The following is a 17,870-nucleotide window of genomic DNA, read 5'->3' as shown; positions in this document are numbered from 1 at the left end:
GGAATACATGCTCTCTAGGATCCGGAAGTGGTTTCACTGCGACCTCTCCGAAAAGAGGGCTGTGTTCTGGGCTGACGTTAATTGGACGGTTTCCCAAAGAGACCAAAGCTTCCCAGGCAAAGGGGCGGTCCCGCGTGACAGGGGCCCGCGGAGCCCTTTGATTGGAGAAAAGAAGCTACGATGACCAATCGGAAGGAGCCACGCTTCGGGCATCGGGCACCGCACCTGGACAGCTCCTATTGGTGGAATGCTGTCCCCCCCACGAGTCCCCATTGGTTACAGAAGGTGCGTGGTGCGGCACGATTGGTGAGTTCGTGTTTCCCGTCCCCTGCCCTCGAGATGTGGGGGTGAAAAGCGGCGCGACCTGCTAGGGGGCAGTGGGCGGACCGCGCGGCTTGAGGTCTAAGGATCTGAACCCAGGGGTGGCAGGGCGGAGGCAGCTCCTGCGATCAAAAGGGATTTTGAGAGCCTCACCAGCCGCGCGCCATGAGGGCCCTGTGGGTGCTGGGCCTCTGCTGCGTACTGCTGACCTTCGGTGAGTGATCTCGGAAGAGCGGGCTCCCCGGATGCCCCCCCCCCGCCTTCAAGCGCGGCCTCTTCTCGAAGGTTCTGGGGGCGTTGAGCCTGGGTGGGGGATAACGGCCTGCGCTGGGCGGAGGGGTCCATCGCCTTTCCTCGAAAGTGGCTCAGGGGCTTTCGTTTACTCTACTCTGGAAAGATAAAAGAACGGAATTATTTAAATCCCCTGCAGACCTGCTAGTATCTGCATCGGGAGGTCTCAGCTGCCCGAATGTGGGGCCTCTCTCGAGCTCTCGCTACCCCAAGAGTACTGTAGGTGCCCCGTCCGAAGGACTTACGCAGACGCCTCAACCTTTTGCCATCTGAGCTTGAGGACCCCCCCGGCCCCCCACGTCTTCCGACCCTTAGCGAACGCGCGTTTCCTTTCATAGGCTAATGTTGGTCTTGGGAGCGTGGGGCGCCTGGGTTACGGGAAAGGCAGTGTTAGCGTGTTGGATTCACTTTTGCGCCAGCTCCATAACATCATAAAAATCTCTTAATATGTCTTCCCCTTCTCCGTCCCCTGGACCCAATTTCAGTTCCCCTCGCCAAAGGTTGCACAAATCCTATTTGTATTCTGACCTGTGATATTGAAGGCCTAAGTTTTGACATGGTTAGTTTGGAGGCCTTGTCTTGGCCTGCGCGCAACACGTGTGAACGTAGAAGAGGCCTGATATCAGTTGCTAAATGTTATTTGTAAAGGATCCGAGGGTGGCACTTTAGAAGCGATGGCTGCCTCGGTATTTTAGAATCTACTGGGGAACCTTAGTATCTGGGCTTAAATAAGAACTACGCAGACTTGGGTTTATAACTGGTATTTAAACCAGTGGATCCATTCTCCCATCCCCACCTTCCATTTTTGCCAGCTGAATTTTGCTGCCCCTATCCTTGCCCTGTTTGAGTCTATTTCTTCTGAGAAGTACACGAAGCAACAATGATGTTTTTCGGTGTTAACTCTTCATTCAGGGTCGGTGCGAGCTGATGATGAAGTGGATGTGGATGGTACAGTGGAAGAGGATCTGGGTAAAAGTAGAGAAGGCTCAAGGACAGATGATGAAGTAGTACAGAGGTTTGTGTTCATTTGAAACTATACAGATAAGCTCTTGTGAACACTGTGGAATAGAGTGGCTTCATTTGTATCTCCAAAGGCCCTGATGAAATGTAACACCCCGAGTTTATAACCTTAAAAATGGTCATTCAAAATGTAGCAAGCATGTGCACACATAATAAGCATCTCCTAACTTGCCCCTAAGAATGGTCAACTTGATTGAATTCCTTTGAAAACTATTTTGATAACTGGATTGCAGAACACTAGCACTATCACCTTCCTAAAACCTTAGAAAAGACTTTCAGTTGGCTTCGTACTCAGTAAGTGTGTACACTTAGTAATTTAAAAAAGGAGGATTTCTGTTAGTTGAGCAATGTTTTAAAATTTGGCCTCTTAGGACTTAACAGACTGTTTTGTAGACCCTTTGAGGCCAAAGCTTCCAGTCAAAGGGGCAGTTCATGTATGGGGGAACATAAATGAGAATTCCTTTGCTTTTTAGTAGAGGAAAGTTGGGTTTATTTTTCTGACAATTTTAGGAACCAAGTAATTCCATCTTGGTGTCCTACTACTGTGGTAAAATAATAATGAGCTGGTAGATGAGTAATATTTTATAAAGGTCTCCATTTTACCCTTTTAAACTCTAAAGACAATCTTAAGAGATCCCTGTGCTCTCATCACAGATCATATATATTTGGAGGAAACTAAGCAATGCAGTATTTGTTTATCAAATTTATTTCCTTAGAGAGGAAGAGGCTATTCAATTGGATGGACTAAATGCATCCCAAATAAGAGAACTCAGAGAGAAATCAGAAAAGTTTGCCTTCCAAGCTGAAGTAAACAGAATGATGAAACTTATCATCAATTCATTGTATAAAAATAAAGAGGTAAGCAAATAATATTTTATCTATGGTAGCATGCTTATTTACTTTCATAGTAAATGTACTTATGTGGTAGTTCCAAGTAAGTAGTTAGCCAGGTTTAAATACCCAGTACTACATGTACAAGAATTGCTATTAGATATCGTGTGTGTGTGTGTGTGTGTGTGTGTGTGTGTGTGTGTGTGTGTGTGTGTGTTGGGGTGAGTCAGGGATTTTTGGACATTTTCCCTTTCCCCTCCAAATGTGTTGATGGCCTGCCAAATACTGTGAGGTTAAGGGCCATTGCAGGAGGAAGCCTCATGTATTGCATACCTAGAGATCACTGTTAGGAGAATAAATAGAGTGAAACTACCTTTGCCAGTTCAGGTATCCCTTAGAGTTGCTGCAGTCCTCTGTAAGGAGCTGTACCTCCTTTTACCAAGAGAGTAAAGCCACCTCCGCACTATAAGCAGTCATTTGTTAACGAGTGCGGTTTCAGAGTACAGAGGAGAAATGAGTTTGATATTAAATGTAATGTCTTGTGTACCTTGAAGCTAACCTAAGTGTGTATTAAATCTGGCTTCCATTTAGATTTTCCTGAGAGAACTGATTTCAAATGCTTCTGACGCTTTAGATAAGATAAGGCTAATATCACTGACTGATGAAAATGCTCTCTCTGGCAATGAGGAACTAACGGTCAAAATTAAGGTAAGCTTAAATCAGTTTTCTTTATTTATAATAAAAAGAATCCTTGGAGTAGAGAAGCTGTATTAGTCAAGGTAGACTAGGTTATGCTGCAGTAACAAATAACCTCCAAGTCTCAGGGGCTTACATCAGGGGTCAGCAAAATATCACCTGTGGGCCAAATCCAATCTGCTGCCTGTTTCTGTAAATAAAGTTGTATTGGAACACTTCATGCCTGCTTGTGTATTATCTAGAACTGCTTTTGTGCTACAAGGCAGAGTTCAGTAGTTGTGACAGAGACCATATCGCCCACAAAGTCTAAAATATTTACTCTCTGGCCCTTTTATAAAACAAGTTTGCCACCCCTGGTTTAAATCATCCGTCAGGCTGTCAGTGGCCTTTGCTTTGTATCATCCTCACTCCAGGACACAGGCTGACGGAGCAGCCACCATCTGGAGTGTATGTAGCTGGTTGCCATGGTGTAGAGAGAGCTTGGAGGGTCTTACATCAATTAAAGGCTCCACCCTGAAAGCCACCCTCCTCCCACTTGTAACTCATTGGCCAGAACTAGTCGTATGGCCTTACCCCAACCATAAATGGAGGAAGTCTATTCCTGTTATAATTCTAGATGGCGGAAAGCCAGGAATGTTCAGTGAAGAACACTGACCACCACAGGTCCCAAACACAGAAGAGAGTCAAGTTTTGAATTCTTTTGTTTTCTATTAAAGAAATAGACAAAACATAAAATTTTATTTTTCTTGAATATTTTCTTCAAAAATAACTTACTTTGTTTAGCCTATCTCTGTCCTTTGACATTTAGACCAGTCTCTGCTGTCTTTTACATTGATTCTTTCTCACATAAACTGAACTTAAAATTATTCTCTATAAAGGAAGTTGCTTCTACTTAAGATGTGCACTTTCTTAAAAGGCCATAACATACGATATGGAGGAAAATATCTCAATTTAGTTTTCTGTATTAGAATTGCGGTAGCCCAATGCTGGTAGTTTCTCAATATATATAGCTCAGTATTTACTTGTCATACTGTGAGTATAAGCAAATGTAACAATCTTGTTTTTGTCTTGCTTTTAAGTGTGACAAGGAGAAGAATCTGCTACATGTCACAGACACTGGCATAGGAATGACCCGGGAAGAGTTGGTTAAAAACCTTGGTACCATTGCCAAATCTGGGACAAGCGAGTTTTTAAACAAAATGACTGAGGCACAGGAAGAGGGACAGTCAACTTCTGAATTGATTGGCCAGTTCGGTGTCGGTTTCTATTCTGCCTTCCTTGTAGCAGATAAGGTGATTGTCACGTCAAAACACAACAACGATACCCAGCACATCTGGGAGTCGGACTCCAATGAATTTTCTGTAATTGCTGACCCACGAGGAGACACCCTAGGACGGGGAACAACAATTACGTGAGTGTTACTAATTCCTAATAAGAATTAATAGTCAGATCTTGATTCTCCAGTTTGGGCTCTCTGAGCAAACAGCTAGCTTATTCTGGGCCTTAATTTCCTTGCCTATAAAATGAGGAAATTGAACCGTGCTCATCACTTGAGGAAATGTTTTGAGGACCTACTAAGGGCCAGACACAGGAGCTGTGATGGCTGCTGTACGTGGCAAATGTAAAGTAGGGGTTGGCTCTTCAGGGGAGAAGGCAGACTGGAGGCCTCACAAGATAAGTGTCTTGGTCCAAATTTTCCAGGGAAGCGAGACTTAGAAAAGTAGTGTCAGTCTGTGCAGCATCATTGGTAAAGGCGTGGCAGAACACTGTGCTCATGGGATTCCAGTTTTCTGAAGGGTGTGGAGGATGGCAGAACTGGATGAGAGGAGACTGGGTGACCACTGGAAATGTTCAAGATCTGGGGTAGCAACTGGGGTTGTGATGGGTTGGAGAGAACAGGTAGAGAGAAAGGGCTTGAACAAAGTACATGGAAGTTATGCAGGTTCTTTGGAAGAAACTGTCTCATTTGAGAATAATTGGATTGAATTGGAATTGGAATTCACCTAAAGCCAGTAACTATTGTTTGTGCAGATGAGACAAATCTTACACCCAGTATCGCTGGTGCTTATAGTAACATGGAATGAAGTCCACAGGGCAGCGCTCTGCCTTTTTTCCCAGGGGCCAGTTGACTTGTCCAGTCCTGCCGAGTGAAAAGGGGCCTGAAGTCTGCATTTGTTTTCTCAGTTCAGTTTTAAATTTTCTTAGTATTGAGAATCCTTACATACCCAAGTAGGTAAGAAGCATATATCATTTTGACCAATTATCTTCATCCCAAAAGGTAACATTTCCTGTCTTCGTCGGCACAGATGTTCCTTAATGAAGGCTGATTAGATGACTGCATGTTAGTACTTCTAATTTATTCTTCCCAATTTACCTTTCCTTGCCTCTGTTAACAGCCACGTCTCTCGGTCTCATTAGGAGGCATCACTGTTATACCCCAGTGCCCTCTCTCATTAGCTGTTAAGGGTATATGGAGGTAAATCACATCTCTTAACTAGAAAGAGATAGAAAGGGATGTCCCAGGAGGAGCTGATGTCTTTAGGGTACTAAGAGACGGGAGAGATTATGTAGATATAAGCTTTGTGAAAGCAAACGTTTTGTTGACTGCTCTGTTCCCAGAGCCTACCACTTGACTGGCACATACTTCTATGAATGAATAAGGTATCAGGACAGTTTCATGCAGGCAGCACGGATGGTTGATCAGTAAATAAAACTTGACAACAGGTTGTGCTTTTCCTGGGGAAAGGTGCCTTTTTTCTTCAAATTTTCCTACCCCACCATTCACTCAATAGAGACTCATTTGAGTGCCTGTTACCTGCTAGGGTTTAGGGTGACAGTGGAGAAGAAGACAGATGTGGTCCCTGCTTCAACGTGGCTCATTCTAGTAAGGAAGAAAAACATGGAGTCATTTCAGAGTGGAAATGCCTGAAGGGAAGCTAAGGGATTCCTCCCTTACCAGAAGGCAGAAGGCCTTTCTGAAATAGTGGGAAGTTAGGCTCAGATACTCCGGGCAGCAAGCACAGCGTGTTGCAAGCTTCAGAGACAAGAGGCTTATGTGAGGGACTGAAGGTCTAGAGTGGCCGAAAGCAATGGAGAGTGAAGGCAAGGGTGTAACAAGCTCAAGATCCTGTCCCAGGTACATGACTTTGTCTTACATGTGACCAATAAAATAGAAGCCATCAGACAAGTCAGTTTCCTACCTGCTCCTGTCCGTCACCCCTAAGGTAGCTGCCGCTGTACTCTTCTGGGAGATTTTGTGAGGATTAAATATCATGCAGTCCACATCCAGTAAATGCGAACTGATACAGTTGCTTCTGTCCTTCTTACACGTTTTCCCCCAAAGCTAGTCTCCCTTTGTGATCTGTTGTCTCTTTCATCTTACCTTCTCAAAGACTAAGCATAAATTAATTCCTACCTCATCTTTTTAAGTGGGCCTTTCCCACACACCTCCCTCTCGCCCATCAAAGTGGAAGCATGTTGTTTCTAGTCTCGGAGGGCAGGCAGGCAGGGCCACGCTCCCTTCCGGCAGGCGCACACTGCTTGTCTCCCCTCACCGTTGAGCTTACAGCACACTTGCCTTCGCTGCTCCTTCCTCTTCCGTTCATGCCTCAGCCCATTTTACATCAACTTGACCACCTTTCCATTGAAATAATGGAACCAGTAATCCTTGTTCCTAAAGCCACTGCATTCAGGGTTCATTATTCTTCAACTGACATTGTTCCCAGTGATGATTCTTTTTTTCTTAGTTTTCTACAGAATTGGCTTTCTGCTACACGGTCCTTAAAACAATTCACTCAGTACCTAGCTTCCATGACCCTGCATATCTTTTTTATGTTCTTTGCCCATTTCTTAAATATTGATATTCTTTAAAATTTAACTTTCAGCCCTTTTCTCATTATCCTTTTGCTCCTTATTTAGTCTCACGACTGTCATGGATTCAGGTTCCAGCTTTTTCTCAGGGTTCTCAAATTTATATTCTTAGCCTAGATGAGAAGTCAGCAAGCTTTTTCTTAAAGGGACAGCTAGTAAATATTTTAAGCTTGTGGACTGTAGGATCGGTCGCATGTCACAACTCGACTGTTCCAACTTGAAAGCAACCATAGACAACAGATGATAAGGTTGTGTCTTGATAAAGTTTCTTATGTGCGCCAGCCATAGTTTGCCGACTCCTGATCTAGACCTCACTACTGAGTTCTGTGCTCATATATCTAATTTAAATATCAGTAACTAGGTGTCGAACCTTCAGCTTCAGCTTGCATCCGGTATTGAACTCCTTCCCCAGCCCAGCATCACTGAGATTACGCAGCTCTAAGACCAGAGACTTAGTCCCCACATTAGGCTGTCATGTACCGTCTACTTGTTGGCAGATGCTACTAAACTATTAACTTTTTGAGGCAGGACGGGTACCATGGATACAACATCCTTCATTTTTACTGTGAGCACAAACATGCAGATAAGGGCTACCCGCTGTGTTTGAGAGTATGTTGTAATTTGTTATTTGGGGTGGTGGAGAGAGAGTTTGCAGAAGTGGCAGGAAGGAAAAACAGGAAGCAATGCTACAGTTTTCAGTACTGGAGTCCGCTAAACCAGTGCTGTCCAGTAGAACTCTGGTGGAAATGTTCTGTGTCTGCACTGTCTTACATGGCAGCCACCAGCCACACGTGACTATTGAGTATGCAACTAAAGAACTAATTTTAAATTCTATTCAAATAATTATATGTGACTGGCTACTGTTTTCGATGGTGCAGATATAAACAATAGTTCAGATTAATTTTCTAGCTTTTTCAAGAAATGTGTTTTTAGGGGTTTCCTATCTACACTAATCATTTGATTTCTAGATTAACTATCAGAGTGCATATAATTACACTTTTTTCCAGAATGTTTCAATGTTTTCATACCTTGAGCTTTCTTAGGATTTCAGTTCTTCAAATGAAAAAACCCAACATATTTATAAGGTTGGGAACATTTTCATTTTCTACCTAGAACTAAGGATGTACTCCATTTGAGGGAATGTAAAGAAGATTTTTTTTTTCCCCTTTAGGAATGTAAGGAAGATTTTTTTTCCCTTTACTAGACGCATATTTGGTATATTTAGTTCACAAACCTTTATTGATGATGAGGGCCCTTAACATGAGTAACAGAGGACAGCTTGGATTACACAGAACTGCTGGCTGTTAGCATTGTTGTGAAGGTATTTAGATGAATTTATAATCAAATCTTTTAAGCCATGCATGTGCCTCTATAAATGTCTTATTTTCTTCACAGCCTTGTTTTAAAAGAAGAAGCATCTGATTACCTTGAATTGGATACAATTAAAAATCTTGTGAAAAAATACTCACAGTTCATAAACTTTCCTATTTATGTATGGAGCAGCAAGGTAAATCTATATTGTTAAAGTTTATATGTGTTACCTTAGCACATATTTAAATATTTAAAACTTAATGAAGATTAAATGTTTTTTCAGTTTCGATACTTTCAGGATTTTCTTACAGAAGACCTGTTTTTTTTTGAGCTATAATTTTATATTCTATAAATCAAATCAGAAATAGTAAAAGGATGAGATGAACAGTAACTCTGCTTTCTACTTCAACAGACTGAAACTGTTGAGGAACCCATGGAAGAAGAAGAAGCAACAAAAGAAGAAAAAGAAGAATCTGATGATGAAGCTGCAGTAGAAGAAGAAGAAGATGAAAAGAAACCCAAAACTAAAAAAGTAAGTCTTGTTCATCTCCATATTTAAAACATTGTTTAGGATATGTTAGAGAGAACATGAAAACCCAAGTACGCACAGACTGATTTGAGGCAAGCTTCAAGTTCTAAAGGTCACCTTTTTCCAAATGGTAAGTCCATCTTTTAAAAACAAGGACTTTGTGTTTTCTGCCTCCATAAAGTTGTAGATACCAAACACAGGTCATTTTTATTAAGAGTTTTCTGACTTCAGTATGTTGATCAGGATTGATGGCTTATAACATGTCTTGAATTTTAAAACCTTAAGCTTTCTGCATCTTTTGTCATGTCGGTATTAACTGTAAAATTAGCTCTCTGGTCTGCCGAGGCAGCAGAAGTAATAGTGGAGGGTTTTGAAGAATTTTTATTGGAAGATGTTGGATTTCTACAAGTCATGAAATAGGAATATATAATACTGGGAGTGCCAAAAAAAAATGTATATGCATGACTTGTATTCATCTTTTGTTATCGGTATATATTGAATATTACAATTTTAATACAGTTTTTTCCTTTCTTAAAATGTGTAAACATTTTTTTGGCACCCTCTGTATGTATATCCTTCTAACCTCAAAACAGGTATTTTCAAGAAATAACGTTTTAGCTAGTTAATCATAACAATGAAAAAAACGTTAATTGGATTTTTATAAATTATAATGATCAACTGCCTATTTTATATTAAATATCAGCCTTCAGTGTTGAGAGATTTTTTTTTTTTTTTAATTTTTGATTCAGTTGGCAAGAACCATATTAGATGAGAGGTATCCCTTTGGTGCTTCACATATTCTTTTGAAATGTCCTAAAGCTATGATTTCCACTAGTGTAACTGCTGATGAGAGCTGGGAGAAACTAATCAAATACTGTATGTAATTTCAGGTCGAAAAAACTGTCTGGGATTGGGAACTTATGAATGATATTAAACCAATATGGCAAAGACCATCAAAAGAAGTAGAAGAGGATGAATACAAAGCTTTCTACAAATCATTTTCAAAGGTAAATATTAGTTTAGAAGACTGCGATAATGAGACATTACTAAATCAAAAATGTTTTAAAATAGTTTATAAATACTTCACAATTGGTTTTATTTTTAATCCTGTGTATTTTATATTGTGCATTAAAAAAAATTGAGAAGAAATCTGTAGGCTTCATCACATTGCCAAGGGGTCTATGTTACAAAAAAGATTAAGAACTACCTACATGGGTAGATGTGTAGTTTCCACTACAGAACCCATAAAACAAAAGAATGGCTTTTAATGTAATCTTTAAAGAGCTTATTCACAACAACATCAAACAACCATTGTGAGGTCATATGCCTAGGTAGGAATAATTACTAACTCTGTTTCCTAGCCTGTTTTTCTTTTACTGATCCCTTCTTGTAACCCGTGAATTCACAACTAGCATTAAGATTGTTCCAAATTCATGCTTCCCCAAACAGCATTTTTTTTACAAAGTAGAATAGTTTAATGGACTTAGCATGACTAGGTAAAACTTAATATTGTATGATTCTGTTTATTCTTAACTCTTTATTCCATCTGTTGATTTGTTACTTAACCTTCTGGTTTTCCTTAATATTAATATCCAACCACCCTTTAAGCTTTGCCTTTAAAAACGTTCCCTTGATTCTGCCTCCACTTTCATTCCCATGAACTCTCAAGTCCTAGTGTATGTAAAGGTACTTTCATCTAGGCCAGCTGTCTTGGAAACATAATGTGAGCCACGTGATATGGTAGTTTACTTTTGGAGGGGGGTGGTTTGTACTGTGTCTTCAAAGTCTGGCTGTGTATTTTACACTTACCATCACATCTCAGTTTGGACTAGCCACATGTGGGTACAGTAATGGATACTGCAGATCTAGGGAACTTCTGTGTTTATACTTTTGTAGCTCTTTACATACCGCTCTATAGCCACAGCTGTGGTCCAAACTCCATGGGAGACATCTGTTCCTGAGTACCTTCTGTGGTTGACCAGTCCACTCATGAAGTCATGTTTATGGTTTTCTCATTTGAATGGTGGTTTTCCCATCCTGTTCTCTTCACACATGTGGAACCTGGACTCATTCATCCTTCCCGAGTTTAGGAGTAATGTTATCGACAGTCATCATCAAAATGACTATGTCTAGGCAGTTAGAATTGCAGTCTTAATTATTCCTTCCTCCTCCATAACCTCCCCGCCCCTTTTTTAGTAAGGGCATCTATTTGGTTCATTAAATGCTAAACTGAACTGTACCGTAGTCTTGGCTCTGCCTTTGTTCTGTGCCATTTGAATAACTAAGTACCAACTTCCCATAGGAAAGTGATGACCCCATGGCTTATATCCACTTTACTGCTGAAGGAGAAGTTACTTTCAAATCCATTTTATTCGTACCCACATCTGCCCCACGTGGTCTTTTTGACGAATATGGATCCAAGAAGAGTGATTACATTAAGGTGGGTGTTTAAGTAATATAAACTGAATTTAAAATTTGAAAGTATAATTTCCAGAAAGTGACTTTTTCTTTTTTTTGGTCTCTGATTAGCTCTATGTGCGCCGAGTATTCATCACAGACGACTTCCATGATATGATGCCCAAGTACCTAAATTTTGTCAAGGGTGTTGTAAGTATCTGAAGATTGGGGGAAGCGGGGAATTGGAGTGGGGATCTGGTAGTATTTCTGGGGGGAGAGTGTGGTTTGGTTTTGGTTTTCTCTGGTGTTTTTATTGCTCACTGCACTTTCTTTTGCCATCTGAAGGTGGACTCAGATGACCTCCCCTTGAATGTTTCCCGTGAGACTCTTCAGCAGCATAAGCTGCTTAAGGTGAGTGTCTCTGGGAGAAGACTGGCTGCTTTGCTCTTTGATTGAGCCAGAGGACAGTTTCCATTAGTGGAGTCACCAAATTCTGAGACTAGTCTTTGGCTCTTCAGATGAAGAAAACTTAATTTTACTCTGGAATTCTCAAATCCTGAGAATCTGATTGTTTTTCTTCCCATTTTGTAATACAAAGTTTCAAATGTAGAAAAGTCGAACGAATTACACAGTGAACACATACATATATGTACATAAACACATGCTCACAAACACACACAACCTGGTCTAAAGGTAGAATGTAAACATTAAAGCAATCTTGTGACTGTTTCCAGGGACAACTTAGTTTCTGCTCAGTCTGAAATAGGAGTGTTCAACATTCCCTGTGCCTTGATAAATGGCAGAGACAATGCCCTGTCATTGTATCTTTTGCAACTACTCCCCCGCTACCTTACATATTGTAGGTTCTCAAAAGTTTGAGATGAATTTCTCTAATCAGTTATTCTTTAATTTTGTTTAGGTGATCAGAAAGAAGCTTGTCCGTAAAACTCTGGACATGATCAAGAAGATTGCTGATGAGAAGTACAATGACACTTTTTGGAAAGAATTTGGTACCAACATCAAGCTTGGTGTGATTGAAGACCACTCCAATCGAACACGTCTTGCTAAACTGCTTCGATTCCAGTCTTCTCATCATCCAAGTGACATTACTAGTCTAGACCAGTATGTGGAAAGAATGAAGGAGAAACAAGACAAAATCTACTTCATGGCTGGGTCCAACAGAAAAGAGGTGAGATAAAAAACTCAACTATCAAGGATCATGGTATGTAGCTGGGAATTTATAACCAACTCTTCAAGGGGGAAAAAAAGGAAAACCTAATTGTAATTATGAACTATAGTAGTTCGGAGGCCTGGTCAGTCACTGACAGGAAAGTCATTTATAGTCTCTGTACCTCTTAACTCTCCACCTGTAAAATGGGCTTGTTACTACTATATAACCATAGCTACTAAGATGAACAAGACTTGGAAACCTTTCATTCCCTTAATGTTCTAGGCCGAATCTTCTCCGTTTGTGGAGCGACTTTTGAAAAAGGGCTATGAAGTGATCTACCTCACAGAACCTGTGGACGAATACTGCATCCAGGCTCTTCCCGAGTTTGATGGGAAGAGGTTCCAGAATGTTGCCAAGGAAGGAGTGAAGTTTGATGAAAGTGAGAAAACTAAGGAGAGCCGTGAAGCAATCGAGAAAGAATTCGAGCCTCTGCTCAACTGGATGAAAGATAAAGCCCTCAAGGACAAGGTATTCTGGAAATTAGAAATGTGAAGATTTTAGCATCTGCATTTTTTTTTTTTTTTTTTTAAGCTAAGCCAAGCTCAGGCCCGGAATCGAACCGCTAGTTGCTGAGCTCGCACTCTTGAGCGGGCTCTTAACCAACTGAGCCACTCAGCCGGCCCCAGCATCTGCATTTTTTTTTTTAATTGTTTTGTCAACATCTTAAACTTTGCCAGCTGTTGGTTACTTTGTAAACATGAAAACATGTCAGGACAACATTTAATATTGTGGTTAAATGATTGGAAGGGCAAGCTTAAAATTTAGGATCTACAAAAAATTGAAAGGATAATACTGGTTATTCTATATGTAGGTACTGGACGGGTTTTTCCTTAAAACTGAAGGTTTTCTGCAGTTTAATATTGCTCTTGTAATAACTTAAATTTTTACAGGTTAAGTTTCTTATGTTGTTAAAAGTTGGTGTTTAAGTATTTCTGACTGAAAAATTCAGACTATTAAATTGACACTGTCTCCTGATAATCTGAATGAGAGGTACTTTATGACCTGCCTATATGTTTATGATCCTAAGTGATGAATCCCTAGAGTTGAAAGGCAATTACTGAATGACTTTGATATTTCTATGTCTCTAACTTCTGATTCTTGTCCTAAGATTGAAAAGGCTGTGGTCTCTCAGCGCCTGACAGAGTCGCCTTGTGCTCTTGTGGCCAGCCAATACGGATGGTCTGGCAACATGGAGAGAATCATGAAAGCTCAAGCATACCAAACGGGCAAGGACATCTCCACAAAGTAAGTGTCCTTGGGACAGTCGCTGCCAAAGTGTCAGTTCTTGTCCAGCCTCCCTTTAGAAGATAATGCCAGCTTCTGTACAAAGAACAGATATGTTTTAAGTGTCCACCACTGTCGACTATATACTAGGTAGAAAGCAAGTTTACAAAGGGATTCGTCTTACATTAGATTGATAAAGAAAAGGTCTTGGGACAGAGATGGTCCAAGATGGTCCATTAAGTGGGGGAAAAGAGGAAAGGTCTTAGACCCATGATTTATTTTATATACAAATGCAAATTTTCTTACTCTGTTACACATAAATTGTATTTTTGCATTACAGTATATGCTTCGCCTGGTATCTCTTTTACATTTTTAGATAATATTAGCAGTTATAAGTTCTAGACTGAGGTTAGTGACAATTATATTTCTCAAATGAGTTGAGTCTTTTTTTAATGACCACACCCCTCCCCTAGATAATAACGCCCCTCAAAATAAAAGGTAAAATTTGACCCATGAGTTAACAAGTATTTGAGCTTAAGGTCCAAGTACCAGAGAGGTAAGTGGGTCTTTGGTACCCTTTATTTTTAAGAAATACATAGTTCAAGCTTATTTTATTATTGCAGCAATGGCCTTAAAAACGACTTTTTTCCCTGCTTTTATTCTCTCTTCTTCCACCTGGAATAACTTCTTTCTTATTTGCTACCTAGTCGTCATACTTCTATCCTCAAGGCCTAGCTTCAAGATTCTTCTCACAAATGTATTCATTAAAATAAATACGTATATACATACACAAATTTCATAATTAACACGACTCACCAATATAATGTTAATAAAATGCTAAGATGACATTTTATATGTCTTGTCACCTAGCTTAAATTTCAGGCGAAGAACAGGTTTCTGCTTATATCCCATTACCACAGTATAGTAGTCATTTAATAAATGTCCACCTATTTCAGTCATTCATTAACTGGAAGTTAACTTCCATTCAACAAACATTTGAGCACCTATTATGTTTATATGCCGACTGTCTAAAGTAGTCATCACTGCTGTCTTCATGATATTGACTATTCAGGATGACATATCGTTGTAAACTCATAAGCCCAGCATAGATAATGGGTATACCAAATGGGGTTAATGTAGACACTCCCTGTCCTCAGCGTGCAGCTATAGGAGGGAGAACAGTCACATCCAACAGTAACATGCTAAAGATTATGAAGGTATGTTTGGAATGCATTGGCAACTGAACTCAGATAAAAGAAGCCATTTTTCTTAGAACCATATTGGTGAAGGTGCTACGGAGACTGTTATTTGAGCAGCACACACAGGCTGCCTAGGAACTCAGAACTCTGGGAGACAAAGCTGCAATTAAAGTAGTGACAATAAATTAAGTGGCGACGAACAAGACAAATCGGTTCATCCACTCAACCAAGTGTTCTAGACACTTAGGATTCACTAGTAAATACTGGGTTGTCGGAAAAGTCATGATGTATTTTTTCTGTTTTTCATTGCAAAAATGCATCATGACTTTTCCGACAATCCAATAAAATAGTTCTCTTTATTTAACTCTCGTTTAACCATGTCCATCCACCTTTAAAAGGGAAAGCATGATGTAGCACTGTTAAGTACATCTTGATTTCTCAAAGAGATGTTCATTATAATTATGAAAGTCAGTAAGAGAATAAGAGAATTGTATGGACCTTAAATTTTGGTATGTTCATTAATATTCATTTTTGTCCCCTTAAGTTACTATGCCAGCCAGAAGAAAACATTTGAAATTAATCCCAGACATCCTCTGATCAGAGACATGCTTCGACGAGTTAAGGTGAGTAATGTTACAGTCATACTCCTTCATCTTTTAATTTGAATACTTGGTACCTTTTAATCAAGTGTGATTTCTTCCATCTCAGGAAGACGAAGATGACAAAACAGTTTCAGATCTTGCCGTGGTTTTGTTTGAAACAGCAACACTGCGGTCAGGATATCTTTTACCAGACACTAAAGCGTATGGAGATAGGATAGAAAGAATGCTTCGCCTCAGTTTAAACATTGATCCTGATGCAAAGGTTTGTATCCCCAACCTTCCAACATAAGTTGTTTTGTTTTTTTTCTTTTTTAAGAATAGATTTCCCATGATTAAGTGGTAAAGCTCTGAGAAGTTGGACTGATTTCTACTTTTTTGAAATAATTTTTAAATGTTTAAGTCCCCAGTGTCATGCACTGTGCTACAAAATTCAATTCTTTTACATGCTTTCTTTTTAATCTCCCTTGGTTAGCTTGACTGCTAACTCTAAGTAGCGGATTATGAAGTTAATTATGATCCTAAAATTTAAATGAACAACGTGAAAATAGATCCATTAATGGGCATATAAATGTTGCCCTTAGGTCGAAGAAGAACCCGAAGAAGAGCCTGAAGAAACAACAGAAGACACCACAGAAGACACAGAGCAAGACGAAGATGAAGAAATGGATGTCGGAACAGATGAAGAAGAACAAGAAACAAAGGTACAGCAACTCAGGAATGGGGCTTGCATTAGTTCTGGCGAAGTTAGGACTGTGTAACATACAGAAATCAGACTTAGAGAAGTCCACCCCAGGATAGGCATCTCAAATCAAATTTGAAAGCTGGAGCAAATCACTTTTTTTTCTTTAAATAGTGTGTACTTTGATCTTCCCACTTCTTTCATTCCTTTTTTATTTTAGTCAACCATTCTTGATGTTTTTAAATAGATTTTTCCTTAGCCCACAATGTTTCTGTATATACTCTTGGTCATTTGCTTCCGCCTTACTACATAGTAACAGGCTGTTTTAAATTTTTTATTGTTGTGTTCAGGGGCCATTGCTACTTTTGGTGGATTCTAAATTATTTAAAATTTTTGCAGATTATCCAGGTGAGGTTTGAGCCTACCGCTGAAATAATGGAAATAGGCTTAGCCCAGTCAGTTTTTTCCACATGCGAGCTTTTGTGAGCTAATGGGTATTTTTCTGCTAGCTTTTAATGTCCTGATTTTTCTATTTTCACAGACATCTACAGCTGAAAAAGATGAACTGTAAATTATACTCTCACCATTTGGATCCTGTGTGGAGAGGAAATGTGAAATTTTAAGTCATTTCTTTTGGGAGAGACTTGTTTTGGATGCTCCCCCCAAACCCCTTCTCCCCTGCACTGTAAAATGTTGAGATTGTGGGTCACAGGAAGAAGGGGGTTTTTTAGTTGAATTTTTTTTAACATTCCTCATGAATGTAAATTTGTACTATTTAACTGACTATTCTTGGTGTAAAATCTTGTCATGTGTATAAAAATAAAAAAGATCCCAAATATTCAGTGTCTTGCCTTTTTAAATTTTAAAACGTATATTAAAAAATCATTTATAGAGATAAAAGGTAATCTTCCTTCCAGAAGAATTCCAAATCATCTCTGTAGATGTACTCCCTTTCTGGGGATGGAGCTAATCCTTCTTGTGGGCTGGATTTAGTGACTGTCTTCTGAAGAATGGAGTATGGAAAGGGGAAAACAGTAACTTCATGGCAGAGAAGCCTGGCAGACGCTACCTTAACCAAGTGATCAAGGTTACTATTGCCAATAATGTTGTGGACCCCCTCAGATGATGTAATGAGTGGGTACTTCACCTCTGGTATTTTTTCCAAAAACCAATAGCCTTTACCTAATGAGAAAAAACACAGACAAACCTAGAATATGCGAACAGTACTCTAAATAAACAGTTTCAAGGTCAAAATCAAGGAAAGAAATAGTCACAGACTGGAAACTAAGGAGACAGGGCAACCAAGTACAATATTGCACCCTGGATTAAAACGGGTAAAATCCAGATAAAGGCTAGGGTATTAGCATTCATGGAGATGGGAGAAGGTATACAGGAACTCGACTGTCTGCAGGCTTCCTATAAATCTGAACTTGGAATAAAATTAAAAAGCTATCATTAAAGTCTCCCACAGCTCAATAAGCACCTTATCTATAGTTATCATTTAATTTCTTTGAAATGTATTATTTATGGGAGAAACAGTTTCTCTAATTTCACTAGTCTTGTTGCCATCCAAAATGGTAGTCTCTTTTTCTGTGTTAACTGATTAGGGGGAGAGAATCTTATTCAGTTGCATATTCAAAGGTCATGTGTGTGTGAGAAAATTCTGTGG

The 17,870-nt window shown here is 39.7% G+C and overlaps 1 protein-coding gene across 1 annotated transcript; it reads left to right on the top strand.

Moving 5' to 3' along the window:
- Positions 1–306: 306 nt before the first annotated feature.
- On the top strand, positions 307–17,043 carry HSP90B1 (heat shock protein 90 beta family member 1). The gene is made up of 18 exons (XM_019651890.1): positions 307–535; positions 1,525–1,627; positions 2,349–2,490; positions 3,055–3,171; positions 4,239–4,570; positions 8,425–8,536; positions 8,753–8,872; positions 9,760–9,876; positions 11,172–11,309; positions 11,399–11,476; positions 11,612–11,677; positions 12,186–12,455; positions 12,720–12,965; positions 13,606–13,742; positions 15,465–15,543; positions 15,629–15,784; positions 16,104–16,223; positions 16,743–17,043. Exons 1-18 carry the CDS (start codon positions 487–489, stop codon positions 16,770–16,772), a joined length of 2,412 nt encoding a protein of 803 aa, XP_019507435.1. The 5' UTR covers positions 307–486; the 3' UTR covers positions 16,773–17,043.
- Positions 17,044–17,870: the final 827 nt, after the last annotated feature.

This window comes from Hipposideros armiger, unplaced genomic scaffold, assembly GCF_001890085.2.
Source record: "Hipposideros armiger isolate ML-2016 unplaced genomic scaffold, ASM189008v1 scaffold_168, whole genome shotgun sequence".
NCBI classification, from domain to species: Eukaryota; Metazoa; Chordata; class Mammalia; order Chiroptera; family Hipposideridae; genus Hipposideros; species Hipposideros armiger.
Note: the sequence above shows the minus strand (reverse complement) of the source record. Positions and strands in the feature narration are given on the sequence as shown.

Coding starts and splice junctions, on each gene's coding strand:
- HSP90B1 (XM_019651890.1), top strand. CDS start 487: ATGAGGGCCCTGTGGGTGCTGGGCCTCTGCTGCGTACTGCTGACCTTC. Junction 536..1,524: donor CTGCGTACTGCTGACCTTCG/GTGAGTGATCTC, acceptor CTCTTCATTCAG/GGTCGGTGCGAGCTGATGAT. Junction 11,678..12,185: donor AGCAGCATAAGCTGCTTAAG/GTGAGTGTCTCT, acceptor AATTTTGTTTAG/GTGATCAGAAAGAAGCTTGT.